The sequence below is a fragment of the Equus quagga genome, chromosome 10 (genome assembly GCF_021613505.1).
Source record: "Equus quagga isolate Etosha38 chromosome 10, UCLA_HA_Equagga_1.0, whole genome shotgun sequence".
NCBI classification, from domain to species: domain Eukaryota; kingdom Metazoa; phylum Chordata; class Mammalia; order Perissodactyla; family Equidae; genus Equus; species Equus quagga.
This window is the reverse complement of record NC_060276.1, coordinates 4,262,281-4,275,669: the sequence shown is the minus strand read 5'-3', so window position 1 is coordinate 4,275,669 and position 13,389 is coordinate 4,262,281. Positions and strand designations below refer to the sequence as shown.

Sequence of the window (13,389 nt, the reverse complement as noted above, 5' to 3'; positions counted from 1 at the left end):
TCACTTGGTCTAATGTGCCTTCTTTTCTGAAGATGCTTCTTGCTGGGGCAGTAAGAATTGCTGATAAAATAGAATCTGGGAAAACTTCGGTGGTGGTGCATTGCAGCGATGGTTGGGACCGAACAGCCCAGCTGACGTCTCTGGCCATGCTGATGTTGGACAGTTATTATCGTACCATTAAAGGGTTCGAGGCTCTCATAGAAAAGGAGTGGATCAGCTTTGGACATAAGTTTGCACTGGTAAGTTGAGGCGGTGAGGCTCATGCTTACTGTTTTGCCCTGTCATCCGTAGTACGTATCACGCATGCATGCATGCGCAGGCTTTCTGCTCTGTATCGGATCTGAATTGCCATAATAGAATACCATGGACCTCAGCATTGTATGTTCCTGGTAGGGAATTCTGTTTATTTTTTTAGTATAGGTATGCCTTTTGTTTTACCTGAGGTAAAATTCATATAACATAGTATTAAGCATTTTAAAGTACACAGTTCAGTGGCATTTAATATGTTTACAGTGTTGTGCAACCACTACCTCTATCTAGTTCCAAAACATTTGCGTCACCCGGAAAGGAAACCCCATACCTATTGCGGTCACTCCCGTTCCCCCCTCCCCTGGGCCCTGACAACCACTAATCTGCTTTCTGTCTCTATGGATTTGCCTGTCCTAGGTACCTGATATAAGTGGAATCATACAATATTTGCCTTTCTGTGACTGGCTTATTTCACTAAGAATAATGTTTTCAAGCTTCATCCATGTTGTAGCATATATCAATATTTAATTCCGTTTCATGGCTGAATAATATTCCATTGTATGTATATACCACATTTTGTTTATCCATTCATCTGTCGATGGGCTCTTGGGTTGTTTCTACCTGTTGCCTATTGTGAATAGTGCTGCTGGGAACGTTGGTGTATAAGCTTTTGCCAGACAAAGTACCACACATTGGGTGGCTTCAACAGCAGAAATTTGCCTCACAGTTTTGGAGGCTGGAAGTCCAAGATCAAGATGTGGCAAGGTTGGTTTCTTCTGAGGCCTCTCTCTTTGACTTGCAGACGGCTGTCTTCTCTCTGTCGTCACGTGGTCTTCCTTCTGTGCAAGTCTGTGCCCACATTTCTTCTTCTTATAAGGACACTAATCAGACTGGATTAGGGCCCACCCTAATGGCCTCATTTGAACTTAATCACCTCATTAAAGGCCCTGTCTCCAAGCACAGTCACATTCTGAGATACTGAGGGTTAGGGCTCCAACGTATGAATGGGGGGGGGGGGCGCCCATTCAGACCATAACAGCCTGCTTTCATATTTGTGTATATACCTAGGAGTGGGATTGCTAGGTCATCTGGTAGGGCATTCTTGGGCTGCCATTTGTGCTTTAGTCCAAATGGCAGCAAATTCCTGGTCTATCTGGGCCATTGAACCATTGGGGATTTGTCTGAACGGTGCATTGGAGTGCAGTTGGAATGCAACTTCAGGAGGCAGAATGCTCCTGAAACCCCATTCACACTAGTGGAAAGCAGGAGGATGGGCAGTGGGAGACCTTCAGCGGCTCCCATGGTCGGGCGCCAAGTGCATGTGGTGTGCCTGCACTCTTGGGGAGGAGAGGGAAGGGCAGGTCCATAGCCTCTGAGCTGCATGCCCTTTGGGAGCTGTTGTCACATCCTTGGACACATCCCTTCACTCTCTGTGCCTTGGTGTCCCTTCTGAAATGGAGTATTGTGCAGGGCTGGAGTAGGGGGCTGGGGAAAGAATGAGTTTATATGTGTCAGGTGCTTAGGACTGTGCCTGGCCCATGCTGTGTGGGTAAGTTTTAGCTCTTCTTATTATGTTAAACATTATCATGACCTCCTTTGTTGCTAACCCTCTCAGCACAGGCTGGGCTCAGTGGGGAGGAGAGAGAGTGTGGAGTCTTGCCTAGTATTTGCATGTGGCCCTCTCTGAAGACTCAGAGGCCATTCTCTTCCACCTTTCCCTCCCAAACTGTGTGTCCTGGGTGAAAAAAAACTAGCAGGGGCCCCTTACTAAAAGGGCAGTGGTAAAGGCCATCTCTTGAGAGGCCAGCGATGGCGGCACACGCCATGCCTCAGGGCATGCCCACAGCACTCTGCTGCTCCAGACCCTATTTACTAACGCTGGGGCTCACCAAGGCAGTAAGATCATAAGATTCAAAATCTCCTCAACTTACTGAGTACGACTGTGTGTCTAGCACTGTTACGTGTATCATCTGGTTTAATCCTATAATGATCCTGTGAGGCAGGTACTGTCATTGACAGATGGGGAAACTGATGTTTCAAGAGTGAGGTATCTGCCCAAAGTTACCCAGCTAGTCAGGGTGGAGCCAGCCTTTTAACAGTGGTTTCAAGCCTGCAGCCATCCGCCTGATGGGTCTCTGTACTCTACCTTCCCCGAGTTTCTGTGGATGAGCTGAGTTCCTACCTGAGGCCAATTCCTGTTCTTGCCCACCTGTTCCATCATCTGCCTCTTGGACCTTATCATGGACCACTTTTTAACTGTTTCTGCCTTTGTCCACCTCCATTTTCCCCTCTCTCCTAGACCATTCCTTTTGGTATAGAAACATGCCATTATGCCACCCTAGAAAACCAATCTTCTTGACCCCACTTCCCCCTCCAGCTGTCCCTTCAATTTTCTGCTCCCGTTTACAACAAAGCTCCTCAAAACTGCTGCCTGTACTCACTATCACTTTCTCTCCTTCCGGTCTGTCTTGAACCCGCTGCAGCCAGACTTCCTCCTCACAAGACCCCCTCGAAACTGCTCTTGTCACACTTTGCCAAGTCCTTCTCTTACTTGTCCTGAGTATTTGACACTGTTGATTTTTCCCTTCTTCTGGAAACACCTTCTTCACTTGGCTTCTAGGTCTCTACAACCTTTTGAATTTCCTCCTGCCTTCTGCTCCTTGCTCCCTCCGCAACCCCTTAATGTTTTGGTGCCCCAGGGCTCAGTTCTTGGATCGGTTCTCATCTGTGTGCTTGATCCCTGAGTGATCTCAGCCAGTCCCAAGACTTTAAATACACGGATTTCAAATCTGTTGTCTCCTCGCTGTTGCCACTGATGCCCCCTTAATTCAGGCCTGGCCATCTCCTGAGGGTCTATCATGGCAGTCTCCTAACTAGCCTCTCTGTCGCCTACACCCTTCCAATCTGTTGTTCCTCACTGCAGCTAGACAGGGTGTTCCAAGAAGCAGATGTGATGCTGCTGCACCCCAGCGTGAATCCCTCAGAGCCTGCCCATGGCCTAGTGGATTGTGGGCAAACTCCTCAGCATGGCATTCAAGGCCCTTGCTGATCTGGCCCTAGTCCACCTTTCCAGCCTCATCTCACCTCCCTCCTCTTGCATCATCCCCTGAGGCTCAACCGTTTCCAACTACTTCTGGTGTCCCTTGTGCCCCCACCACGTTCCCACTGCTTCAAATATAATATAACCCTGGCTAACCAGGAATCAGGCACTTTCCTGTCCTTCAAGGTTTATCTCAAATGAGACTTCTGCCGTGACTGTGACTTTCCCTCCTCTATCCCATTCTAGGATGGCCATTTGCTCTCTTGTGGCCCCACCATACACCTCTCACACTCAGAAGCCCTTGGAACACTTTACCGCCCTCATTACTTACAGGTCTTTCTCCCACAACTAGACCACAGATGAATTATTCATCGAGCACGGATACTGTGTCTCATTTGTCTTGGTACCCCAGGTGTCTAGCCAGGGCCTGGCCTCTGCTAGACACCATGAAAATGCTGGAAAGCCCAAAGGCCTTGCAAGCGCCATAGGAGTCCAGTGAATATATGCTAAAAGAAAGAATGAATCCCAAATTGTCAGCTGTCAGTATCAAACTGTTCCCCAGTGCCTTGAGGGCCGAGGAGCAGGCTCTGCACATCCCTTATGAGGGAAGTACAGTCTGTGCCATGTCCCGACGTTTCGGTCGATGACGGGCCACATATATGACGGTGGCACCATAAGAGTAGTACCATGTAGCCTAGGTGTGCAGCAGGCCATACCATCTAGGTTTGCGTAAGTACACTCTATGACATTTGCACAACGATGAAATCCCCTAACGATGCATTTCTTAGAACATGTCCCCGTCGATGCATGACTGTGCAGAAATAAGGCAATGCATGCAGCTGCTATGGAAAACAGGGTGGCGGTTCAAGAAATTAAAAGTGGAATTATCATATATTCCAGCAATTCTGCTTCTGGGTATATACTCAAATAGATATTTGCGCACCCATGTTCATAGTGGCATGCTTCACAGTAGCCCAAACGTGGAAGCGACCTGTGTCCATCAACAGATGAATGGATAAACAAATTGTGGTACATACATACAATGGAATTATTCAGCCTTAAAAAGGAAGGAAATTCTGACCTGTGCTACCACATGGATGAACCTTGAGGACGTTATGCTAAGTGAAATAAGCCAATCACAAAAGGGCAAGTATTGTATGATTCCACTTACGTGAGGTCCTGGAGCAGTCCAGCTCATGGAGACAGACCCCAGAATGGTGGGTGCCAGGGGCTGGGGGAGCGGATGTGGACTTAGTATTTAATGTGGACACTTTTCAGTTTTGCAAGGTGAAAAAGTTCTGGAGGTGGATGGTGGTGATGGTTGTACAACAGTGTGAGTGTACTTAATGCTGCTGAACTCTATACTTAAAAATGCTTAAAATGGTAAATTTGATGTTATGTATATTTCACCACAATGAAAAATTTTTTTAAAAAGGCAATACAGTGTTACCCTGAGGTTTGATGTTGACCTGGTTATTTCCTTGTTTTTATGTCTTTCCTGGTGGAAATTTCATAGGCCCAGTATTTCTTGCTCTTTCTACATGGTCATCGCGTTGTATCTTCAAAATGTTTTTTTCTCATCCTTTTGCCTAGTCTCAGATTATTTGAAGCATTCTTTTAGAATGCTTACTCTTGAGCTAATTTTTAACTTGACATTTTCAGTGTTTTTGTCAGTCCTGTTTGTGTTTGAAATTATCTTTTACCTTTTATATGAATCTATTAACATCTTCTAAAATATCAAAAGGTATGAAATATCATACTGGGTGTCACTTATCTCAAAACTGGAAAAAAAAGAAATGCAGTACTTGACTGGACTGCCTCGAGCAAGGACTCACCCATTCTCATTTCAAGAGTGAGATTTTGGGGTTCTCCGAGTCACGCAGAATTGGCTAAAACTTGTAGATTGTTAATCATTATTTTGATTCTCAGACTTCTTGACATCTCTGAAAAACGGAAAATCTGTTTGACACTTACGGAGGAAATGGCAGTCACAACATGCCCTGTGAGCTGCTAATTGGCAGTCCCAGTTGCCACTGTGCCCTTGGTATGGTGGCTGGAGTTGACCCCTTCATTTGGACTAAAAAGTTTGCTGGCTGTTTGCTTGTAACTTCTTGAGTCCAGCTATATGAAAGAAAAATTATAAAAACAATCAACAGGTAAATATATAGTACACTGAAGTTTTGTTTCCTGAGAGTGATGGAAGTCAATTCAATTGATGAACATTTTTGAGTGGCACATTATGTGCCAGGAATTCTTTCCAGGCCTTGGGACATACAAAAGAGACATGATTCTTGTTACTAGGCAATTTAAAGTGACTTTTGAGAGGACCATAGCATACATTAAAATGTTTAACCTCTTGTTTCCTTTCAGCGTGTGGGCCATGGCAATGACAACCACGCGGATGCTGACCGATCCCCAATATTTCTTCAGTTTATTGATTGTGTTTGGCAAATGACAAGACAGGTGAGAGATTTCAAGTATATTTCTGACCCACATAGTCTGATTCAAACATATCTTAAAGTTGAAGGTTAGATAAACTTTCATTTCACGTTCATTCAAAATGAACACGTGTGTACGTGTGTAAAATATGACTCTTCTATTATTTCAGTTTGATTCTAATTCACTTAGAATATGAGCAGAAAGTTAGAAACAACCGACTTCACACTAAAAGTTACTTTTCCCGTGCACATGGTTTTGGTCCGTCATCCTGTCCAGCAAGTGTGTAGAACAAGGCCCTGTTCCTTCGTCACTTTGCTTCTCTTACTCCCTTCTGTCAGCAGAAGGAAACCCAGTCGCCTACTGGGCAGGAAATGGAAGATCCTGCCAGGTGTTAGAAATGGGGATGGGACTGAAGCCCTAGGCCAGCACAGGGCATTAGACCAGGGAATCCAGGAATCTGCACACCCTGCCCCAGGCCACAGCCCCTCCAATCCCAGGGTCTCTGGGAGAAATGAGAGTCCAAGAAGCAACGGCAGACAGGAAGCTGTCAAGTATCCCGTCATGACCTGGTGCTTAGCTTCCAAACCCCAGTGCACAGGGCCCTGGTAAGCCAGGGGCTGTGCAGGAATCTCCTTGCCCAGGCTAGCTGGGCCCAGATGGCTTCAGGTCACAGCAGGCCATGAGGCATGTGCTGTTTTTTCCCCTCATCTCCACCATCCAAACCTGAGTTTGGGGTCTTATCCTCATGGTAGGAGATAGTGCCAGAGAAATGGACCTGGAACCAGAGAGATCCAGAGATAGAGAGAGGGTAAATACAGGGGGGAGGTGGTGCACAGACGGAGAGAGAGCACAAAAGACAGAGCAGCTTGCCAAGGGCCTGCTGCCCAGCCTGGCTGAGGTCAGGGTTGTGGGGAAGAGAGAGGAGACCGACCCGTGGTCTGGGCTCTCTCCCTCCTGTTGGCCCTGAGCCCTGGCCTTGGCTGATTCAGGCACGTGAAGGGAAACCTGATTGATCCTCCTGGCCGCCTTACACCGTCACTCTGGGGCCTTTGCAAAGGACCTCTGCCTCCCCCACGCTGTAGTCTGTGAAACAGCAGCAGCCCAGTCCCCCACCAGGAGCCTCTGTTGCCCATGGGAGTAATGGGTTGGCACATGGAAATGGTTGGGTGTCTTCTGATGCTTCTGAAAAGCACCACTTTTGTGGATATGAAGTAGCTCATTCCTCCCAAATGCCTAGATAAATGTGTGTGTGTGTTTAACATCTTCAAACTGACTTCCATTTTTCATTTTGCTTAGTGCCTATTTTCATGTCGTCTATATCGTTTTTATATTGTTTATTGGATTTTAAGAATGAAAAGAAGAGGTTTGATTGGAAGATTTCAGATGCCTCTCACAGCTCTAAGACTCTGAAATGTGTATAATTAATTTCTTTTAAAATACCATTGTTAATGTGTTAGAAGCAGAAACATGAATGATTAGTCTTTAACTATCAATTAAGTCTAAGTGAATGAAATGTAGCTTGTTAGAAAAGATGCATTCATGTAACAAGATTAACTTATTTTTAGGTTGCCTACTGCTAAATCAAGTAAGCTACATCAGTGTAAAGTTGTCAGAAATCTCAGAATAAAATGAACTGTCTGTGTGTACAATTGACGTAAAAAGAGCTAAGGGAAAAAGTAATGGAGGGACTCTTTCTGGAAGGCATTGTACAAACCCGCGGTGTAGCAGGCTACCCTTTGGGATGGCTTTAATCGGCGTCGGTATGTCTGGTCCTCAAGAGGTGCAGAATTTCATTATGGGCTTCTATGGAGTTTTTGAGACCATGCTTTTTAGGTAGATGGTATAGTTTCCAGGAGAAGCAGCCAAAAATGTGAGTCAGAGACTTACTCTTTTGTTTGTATTACTCTAGCTGTTGCCGCTTCCCCTAATGAAATGTTTTCTGAGTTGAACTTAATGGCCCAATGTCCTTTGAATGTGAATAGCAGTCCTGACCCAGTTGGAGTAGATGGAGCCCCCCGTGTCATGGGCCCCGCCCACCTGGACCTCCCATGCCTGGTGCCCACTTGGCCAGGTCCAGAATGCAGGCTTGGGGTTAGGAATGAAGACTCATACGACTTCAAAAATATGTCAGTAAAAGCCTTGCTGTCCTGTTAGTAAACATATACTTTTAAATGTTGGAAAATAAAGTGTAGATCTTCCGTTCCTATCCTTGATTTAATAAAGCTTCAATATACATAAATGTTATATATTTGCTTAAATTAGTAAATTTCGTGGTGCCGGTAATTTATGAAATAGGATATAACTAAGCTGCATAGAAAATACTGGGAAAGTGGACATAATGGTCTTGGCCTTTTAAAAGATAGCCATTTGGAATGTGAGATCATTGTTAGAGTCACAAGGGGCAATCTTAAAGGCTGTGAAAGAGGATTCCCCAGTAGCTGTCTTTAGCATTTCAGCCAGATTTCATTGATTTAGTTCATCATTGATTTAGTCCATCTAAGAAGAAGAATACTAATAAGAACCACCACAGCTAGTTTCTAGAGGTTTCTGACGAAGTGGTATTCTGCTGGGGCTCTTTAGGAGAGCGTTGTGTCTCTGAAAGCAATCCTTAAGGTGGAGATAGAGGCAGACTAAGGTAGCTGAGCAGCATTCTTTAAACTGGATAATTAAAAAGGTAAATTCAGGTGGAGTTTGAACATTCCTGGATTTGGCTTGTTTCTAATTGAGAAGCTTGTCCTTGGTCCAGTAAAATAATAAAGCTAAGCTAAAAAATAAATTTGTCTGTCAGTGATCCTGGTTGTCACTCTAGAGATGACAGGATTAGTCATGATGGTGTGCCAGCATCACTCTGATTGGGGAATAGGTCTTTAAAGTAAACTGACAAAAATACCCTGGGTAGTTTGCTTCATTCAGTAGGTGATGAATATTTTACTATGTTTTTAAGTTAGAATGCTGGCACATGGTAGGCCTCTAGTACATGCTTGCTGCCAGGATCATTACTGTCATTTCCAGGTCATCTCCTCATAGCTACTAAATGCCAGCTACTGGCTAGAACCTCCTGGCAATGGTAAAGTCTTCATTGGAATTCTCCAAAACCCCATTAAGAATGACCTAAAACGACAGTTGGATGATCATGTGATTTTCTTCCTTATTCTGTTAATTGATTTCTGACAGTAATTAATCTTTTTTTATAACATTGATTTTCAAATGTTAAACCAGCCTTGCATTCCTGAGATAAACACCACTTGGTCATGTTGTGTTACCCTTCTTATATATTGTCCGATTCAACTTGCGTATATATTGGTAAGGATTTGGGAATGTATGTTCATGGAGTTGTCTCTGTGGGAAGGTTTTTTTATTATGAGTTCTTTCTTTAATAGATAGACTTTCTATTTCTTCTTGAGGCAGCTTTGGTATATGCTGTGCCTGAGAATGCCCCCGCCTTCTCCGTGGCTCAGAAATGTGCCCCCAGGTGGAAAGCTGAGACAATAGTAGGACTTGCCTGATTTGTTTCCCTTCTCTCAGGGGGTCACAGTCCTGGGCTGCCTCTTGCCAATGTCTGAAAACAGTTGTTTCGCATGTTTTGTTCAGCTTTCTAATTGTTTCTGGCAGAAGGGTGAATGTAGGCTCTGCTCTACCATCATGGTGAGAAGTGGGAACTACATAAGTTTTTTAGGCATTGAAGGGTACAACAATTTTTGTTGCTTCCAGTTGTCTCTCAGCCAGATCTATATGCTTGAACTTGAAACTAGAGATAGTTAAGTTCTACATGAGCTCAGTTTTCCTTTTGATCTTTGACTATATTCCAAGTTGCAGTTTAGCTGTCTTTCACAAAAAATTAGTACCACTTTGTTTTAGAAATTGAACTTTAAAACTAAACCTTATTTCTCTCTCCATTTAAGTTTCCTTCAGCATTCGAGTTTAATGAACTATTCTTGATTACAATTTTGGATCACCTTTATAGCTGTCTCTTTGGGACTTTCTTGTGCAACTGTGAAGAGCAGCGAGTCAAAGAGGTAAGTGTCGTGTAGCCTGTCTGTTGCTTCCCGATTGCTCGGACGCCTTTCCCGTTAAGTGCCACTGTAGAAGGGGGACAGAATGGAGAAGGGACTTGGGTCCAGCCTGCTGCCATCTGTAAATGGAGGGGTGGCGCCAGACGCCCTCCCAGGGTTCCCCAGCCCCAGAGCATGTGTCTAATCTGCCAGGTTGTCTGATACAAGCCCCTTACTTTATGGACATTGGGGGCTGGGACCCAGCGAGCCCACAGCTCTCTGGGGTCTCTAAGGTCTCTAGGGTCAGTACTAGACTCTGGACCCCCTAAACTCCAAGCTCACATACTTTCCACTGCACTGACTCCTAAATGATACGGTTCTGCTTGGCATTCTCTGCAGTTGGACTGAAGGGTACTTGGAGACCTTAGAGAATGAAGTCTATAGAGGAGCCCAAAACATCCATGTAGGTAGCAAGCTAAACTTAACTTTCCGTCAACCCAGTAAAGCAGCAGCTACCAAGCTTTTCAGAGTTACATTTCACCTTTTTGTTTTTCTCCTCATTTTGGGATAAAAGAATGAAGAAAAGTGAGGAAGCATTGGGAAAAGGCAGCTTAAAGAGGATCCTCTGGTTAACAGAAAAGGACTACCGCCTGTGGGCTACGTGTATGAGAACATCAGAGAATTGAGGGGAAAACAGGAGGCCCCGAGCGCCCACCTCCCTCTCTCTGAGCAGCCTCCAGAGCTGACCACCCCCTCACTCCGTGCCCGCCTCCCTTCTGGCACCCCCGCGCCCCTGGCCCCCCCAACTCAGTCTGCTCCTTCGAAGCCATCCATCTCTAACCCAGGCCTGGGTTCTTTTCCCACCCCAAACTCTGTTCTTTTTCAGGTGACGTCCTCATTCTCAGGGACCTAAGTTCCCCTGCCCCTCCCCTGCTCTCTCTCACCTCAATAATGGCACCTCTGCCCATCGAGATTGTGAGGCCAAATACATAGGGGCCGTCTTCAGTTCTTCCCTCGCCCTCACGTCCAGTCCATCAGCGAGAACTGCTGGCCCCGTCCCCCAGATAGACTTAATCTGGCCACTTCTCACTGCTTTACAGCTACAAGGCCAAGTCAGGCCCCCACCATCTCGCCTCTGGACTAAGGCAGCTGCCCGGGAACGGGCTTCCCTGCCTCCATTTCTGACCTCCAGAACACTCTAAACCAGCAATCAGGGCAGCGTTCCCGAGCTTCAGTCCCGTCATGTGCCTGTCCCCTGCTTGAAACCTCCCTGTGGCTTCCCATTGTGATCAGGAGAAAATCCACTTTCTTCAGGCCCCGCGTGATGGGCTTCTGTGAACCTCATAATAAAAAGAAAAAAACATTTTAAAGAGTGAATCTTCTGATGTGACTTATATCTCAATAAAGCCGTTTAAAAAACACTCGGCAACAGAAGAATGAACTTCATATGTAGAATTTAAACAGTTATAGTTTTTATCTTTTTTTTCCAAAATGTATTTTTTAAAAAAAAATCAGCTCTCTCGAGATATAATTTATATACCATACAATTCGCCCTTTTAAAGTGTATAGTTCAATGGTTTTTAGTATATTCAGAGTGTACAACCATCACCACTATTTAATTTAATAAAATTTTCATTACCTCAAAAAGAAACCCCATACCCATTAGCAGTCACTCCCCGTTCTCCCCTCCCCCCAGCCCTGGCATGGAATTTACTTTGCGTCTCTATGGATTTGCCTATTCTGAACATTTCTTATAAATGGAATCATACATATTTGTCCTCTTGCAATTGGCTTATTTCGCTAAGTATGTTGTTTTCAGGGTTCCTCCATGTTGCAGCCGGTACCAGTTCTTCATGTCTTTTCCTGGCTGAGTGCTATTCCAGCGTGTGGCTAGACCGCATTTTGTTTATATAGTCATTAGCAGACAGACATTTGGGTTGTTCCCACTTGGGCTGTTACACATAAAGCTGCTATGAACATTCGCATACAAGTTTTGTGTGGGCATATGCATTCATGTTTGGGGGGCAGATACCTGGGAGTGGACTTGCTGGGTCCTATGGCGACTCTGGGTTTAACCTTTTGAGGACCAGCCAGACTGTCTTCCAAAGCGGCTGCACCATTTTACCTTCCCACCAGCATCGTCCGAGGGCCCGTTTTCTCCACATCCTTGCAGGCGCTTGTTACTGAGCGTCTTGATTCTAGCCATCCCGGTGGGTGTGACGTGGGAGCTCGTTGTGGTTTTGATGTGCATTTCCCTGATGACTAATGATGCTGAGCATCTTCTCATGTGCTTATTAGCCATCTGTGTATTTTCTGTGGACAAATGTTTATTGAGATCCTTTGCTCATTTTTAATTGGGTTGTCTTTTTATTATTGAATTATAAGAGTTCCTTATGTATTCTTTATAGATACAAGTCCCTTATCAGATATGATTTGCAAACATTTTCTCTCATTCTGTGGGTTGTCTTTTCACTTTTTTGATGGTGTCATTTGAAGCACATAAGTTTTTAATTTTGATGAAGTCCAATTTATCCGTTTTTTCTTTTGTTGCTATGCTTTTGGTGTCATATCTAAGAAACCACTGCCGGGGCCGGCCCAGTGGCGCAGCGGTTAAGTTCGCACATTCCACTTCGGTAGCCCAGGGTTTGCCGGCTCAGATCCTGCGTGCAGACATGGCACCACTTGGCACGCCATGCTGTGGTAGGCATCCCACATATAAAGTAGAGGAAGATGGGCACGGATCTTAGCTCAGGGCCAGACTTCCTCAGCAAAAAGAGGAGGATTGGCAGCAGATGTTAGCTCAGGGCTAATCTTCCTCAAAAAAAAAAAAAAGAAGAAGAAAAAAAACATTGCTTAACCCAGGATCATGAGGATTTGAACCTGTGTTTTCTTCTAAGTGTTTTATAGTTTTAGCTAATTTTTTTTTTTTTTTTTTTTTTTTTAAAGATTTTATTTTTTCCTTTTTCTCCCCAAAGCCCCCCGGTACATAGTTGTGTATTCTTTGTTGTGGGTTCTTCTAGTTGTGGCATGTGGGACGCCGCCTCAGCGTGGTCTGATGAGCAGTGCCATGTCCGCGCCCAGGATTCGAACCAACGAAACACTGGGCCGCCTGCAGCGGAGCGCGCGAACTTAACCACTCGGCCACGGGGCCAGCCCCTTAGCTAATTTTTTTTAAGTATACTTTTTGGTGGGGAAGATTGGCCCTGAGCATTAACATCTGTTGCCAATCTTCCTCTTTTTTCCTTTCTCCCCAAAGCGCCAGTACATAGCTGTATATCCTAGTTGTGGGTCATTCTAGCTCTTCTATGTGGGATGCTGCCACAGCATGGCTTGATGAGTGGTGAGTAGGTCCACCCCCAGGATCTGAACTGGTGAACCCCAGGTCGCCGAAGAGAAGCACATGATCTTAACCACTCGGCCATGGGACCAGCCCCTAGTTTTAGCTCTTACGTTTAGAACTATGATCCATTTTGAGTTATTTTTTGTATGTGGTGTGAGGTAAGGGTCCAACTTTATTCTTTTGCTTGTAGCTATGCAGTTGTCCCAGCACCATTTGTTGAAAAGACTCTTTCCCCTTGAATTTTCTTGTCACCCATGTTGAAAGTCGGTTGACTGTAAATGTGGGGGTTCGTTTCTGTACGCTGTGTACTGTTGCACTGATCTACATGT

The 13,389-nt window shown here is 45.0% G+C and overlaps 1 protein-coding gene across 4 annotated transcripts in view; it reads left to right on the top strand.

Moving 5' to 3' along the window:
• The window catches only part of MTMR1 (myotubularin related protein 1), a 68,341-nt gene that overhangs the window by 44,142 nt on the left and 10,810 nt on the right, over positions 1–13,389 (top strand). For all 4 annotated transcript variants that reach the window (XM_046672816.1, XM_046672815.1, XM_046672813.1 and 1 more), the window contains 3 exons: positions 33–239; positions 5,660–5,752; positions 9,631–9,744. In XM_046672816.1, coding sequence (XP_046528772.1) covers positions 33–239; positions 5,660–5,752; positions 9,631–9,744 — 414 coding nt within the window. The remainder of the gene's footprint in view (positions 1–32; positions 240–5,659; positions 5,753–9,630; positions 9,745–13,389) is intronic.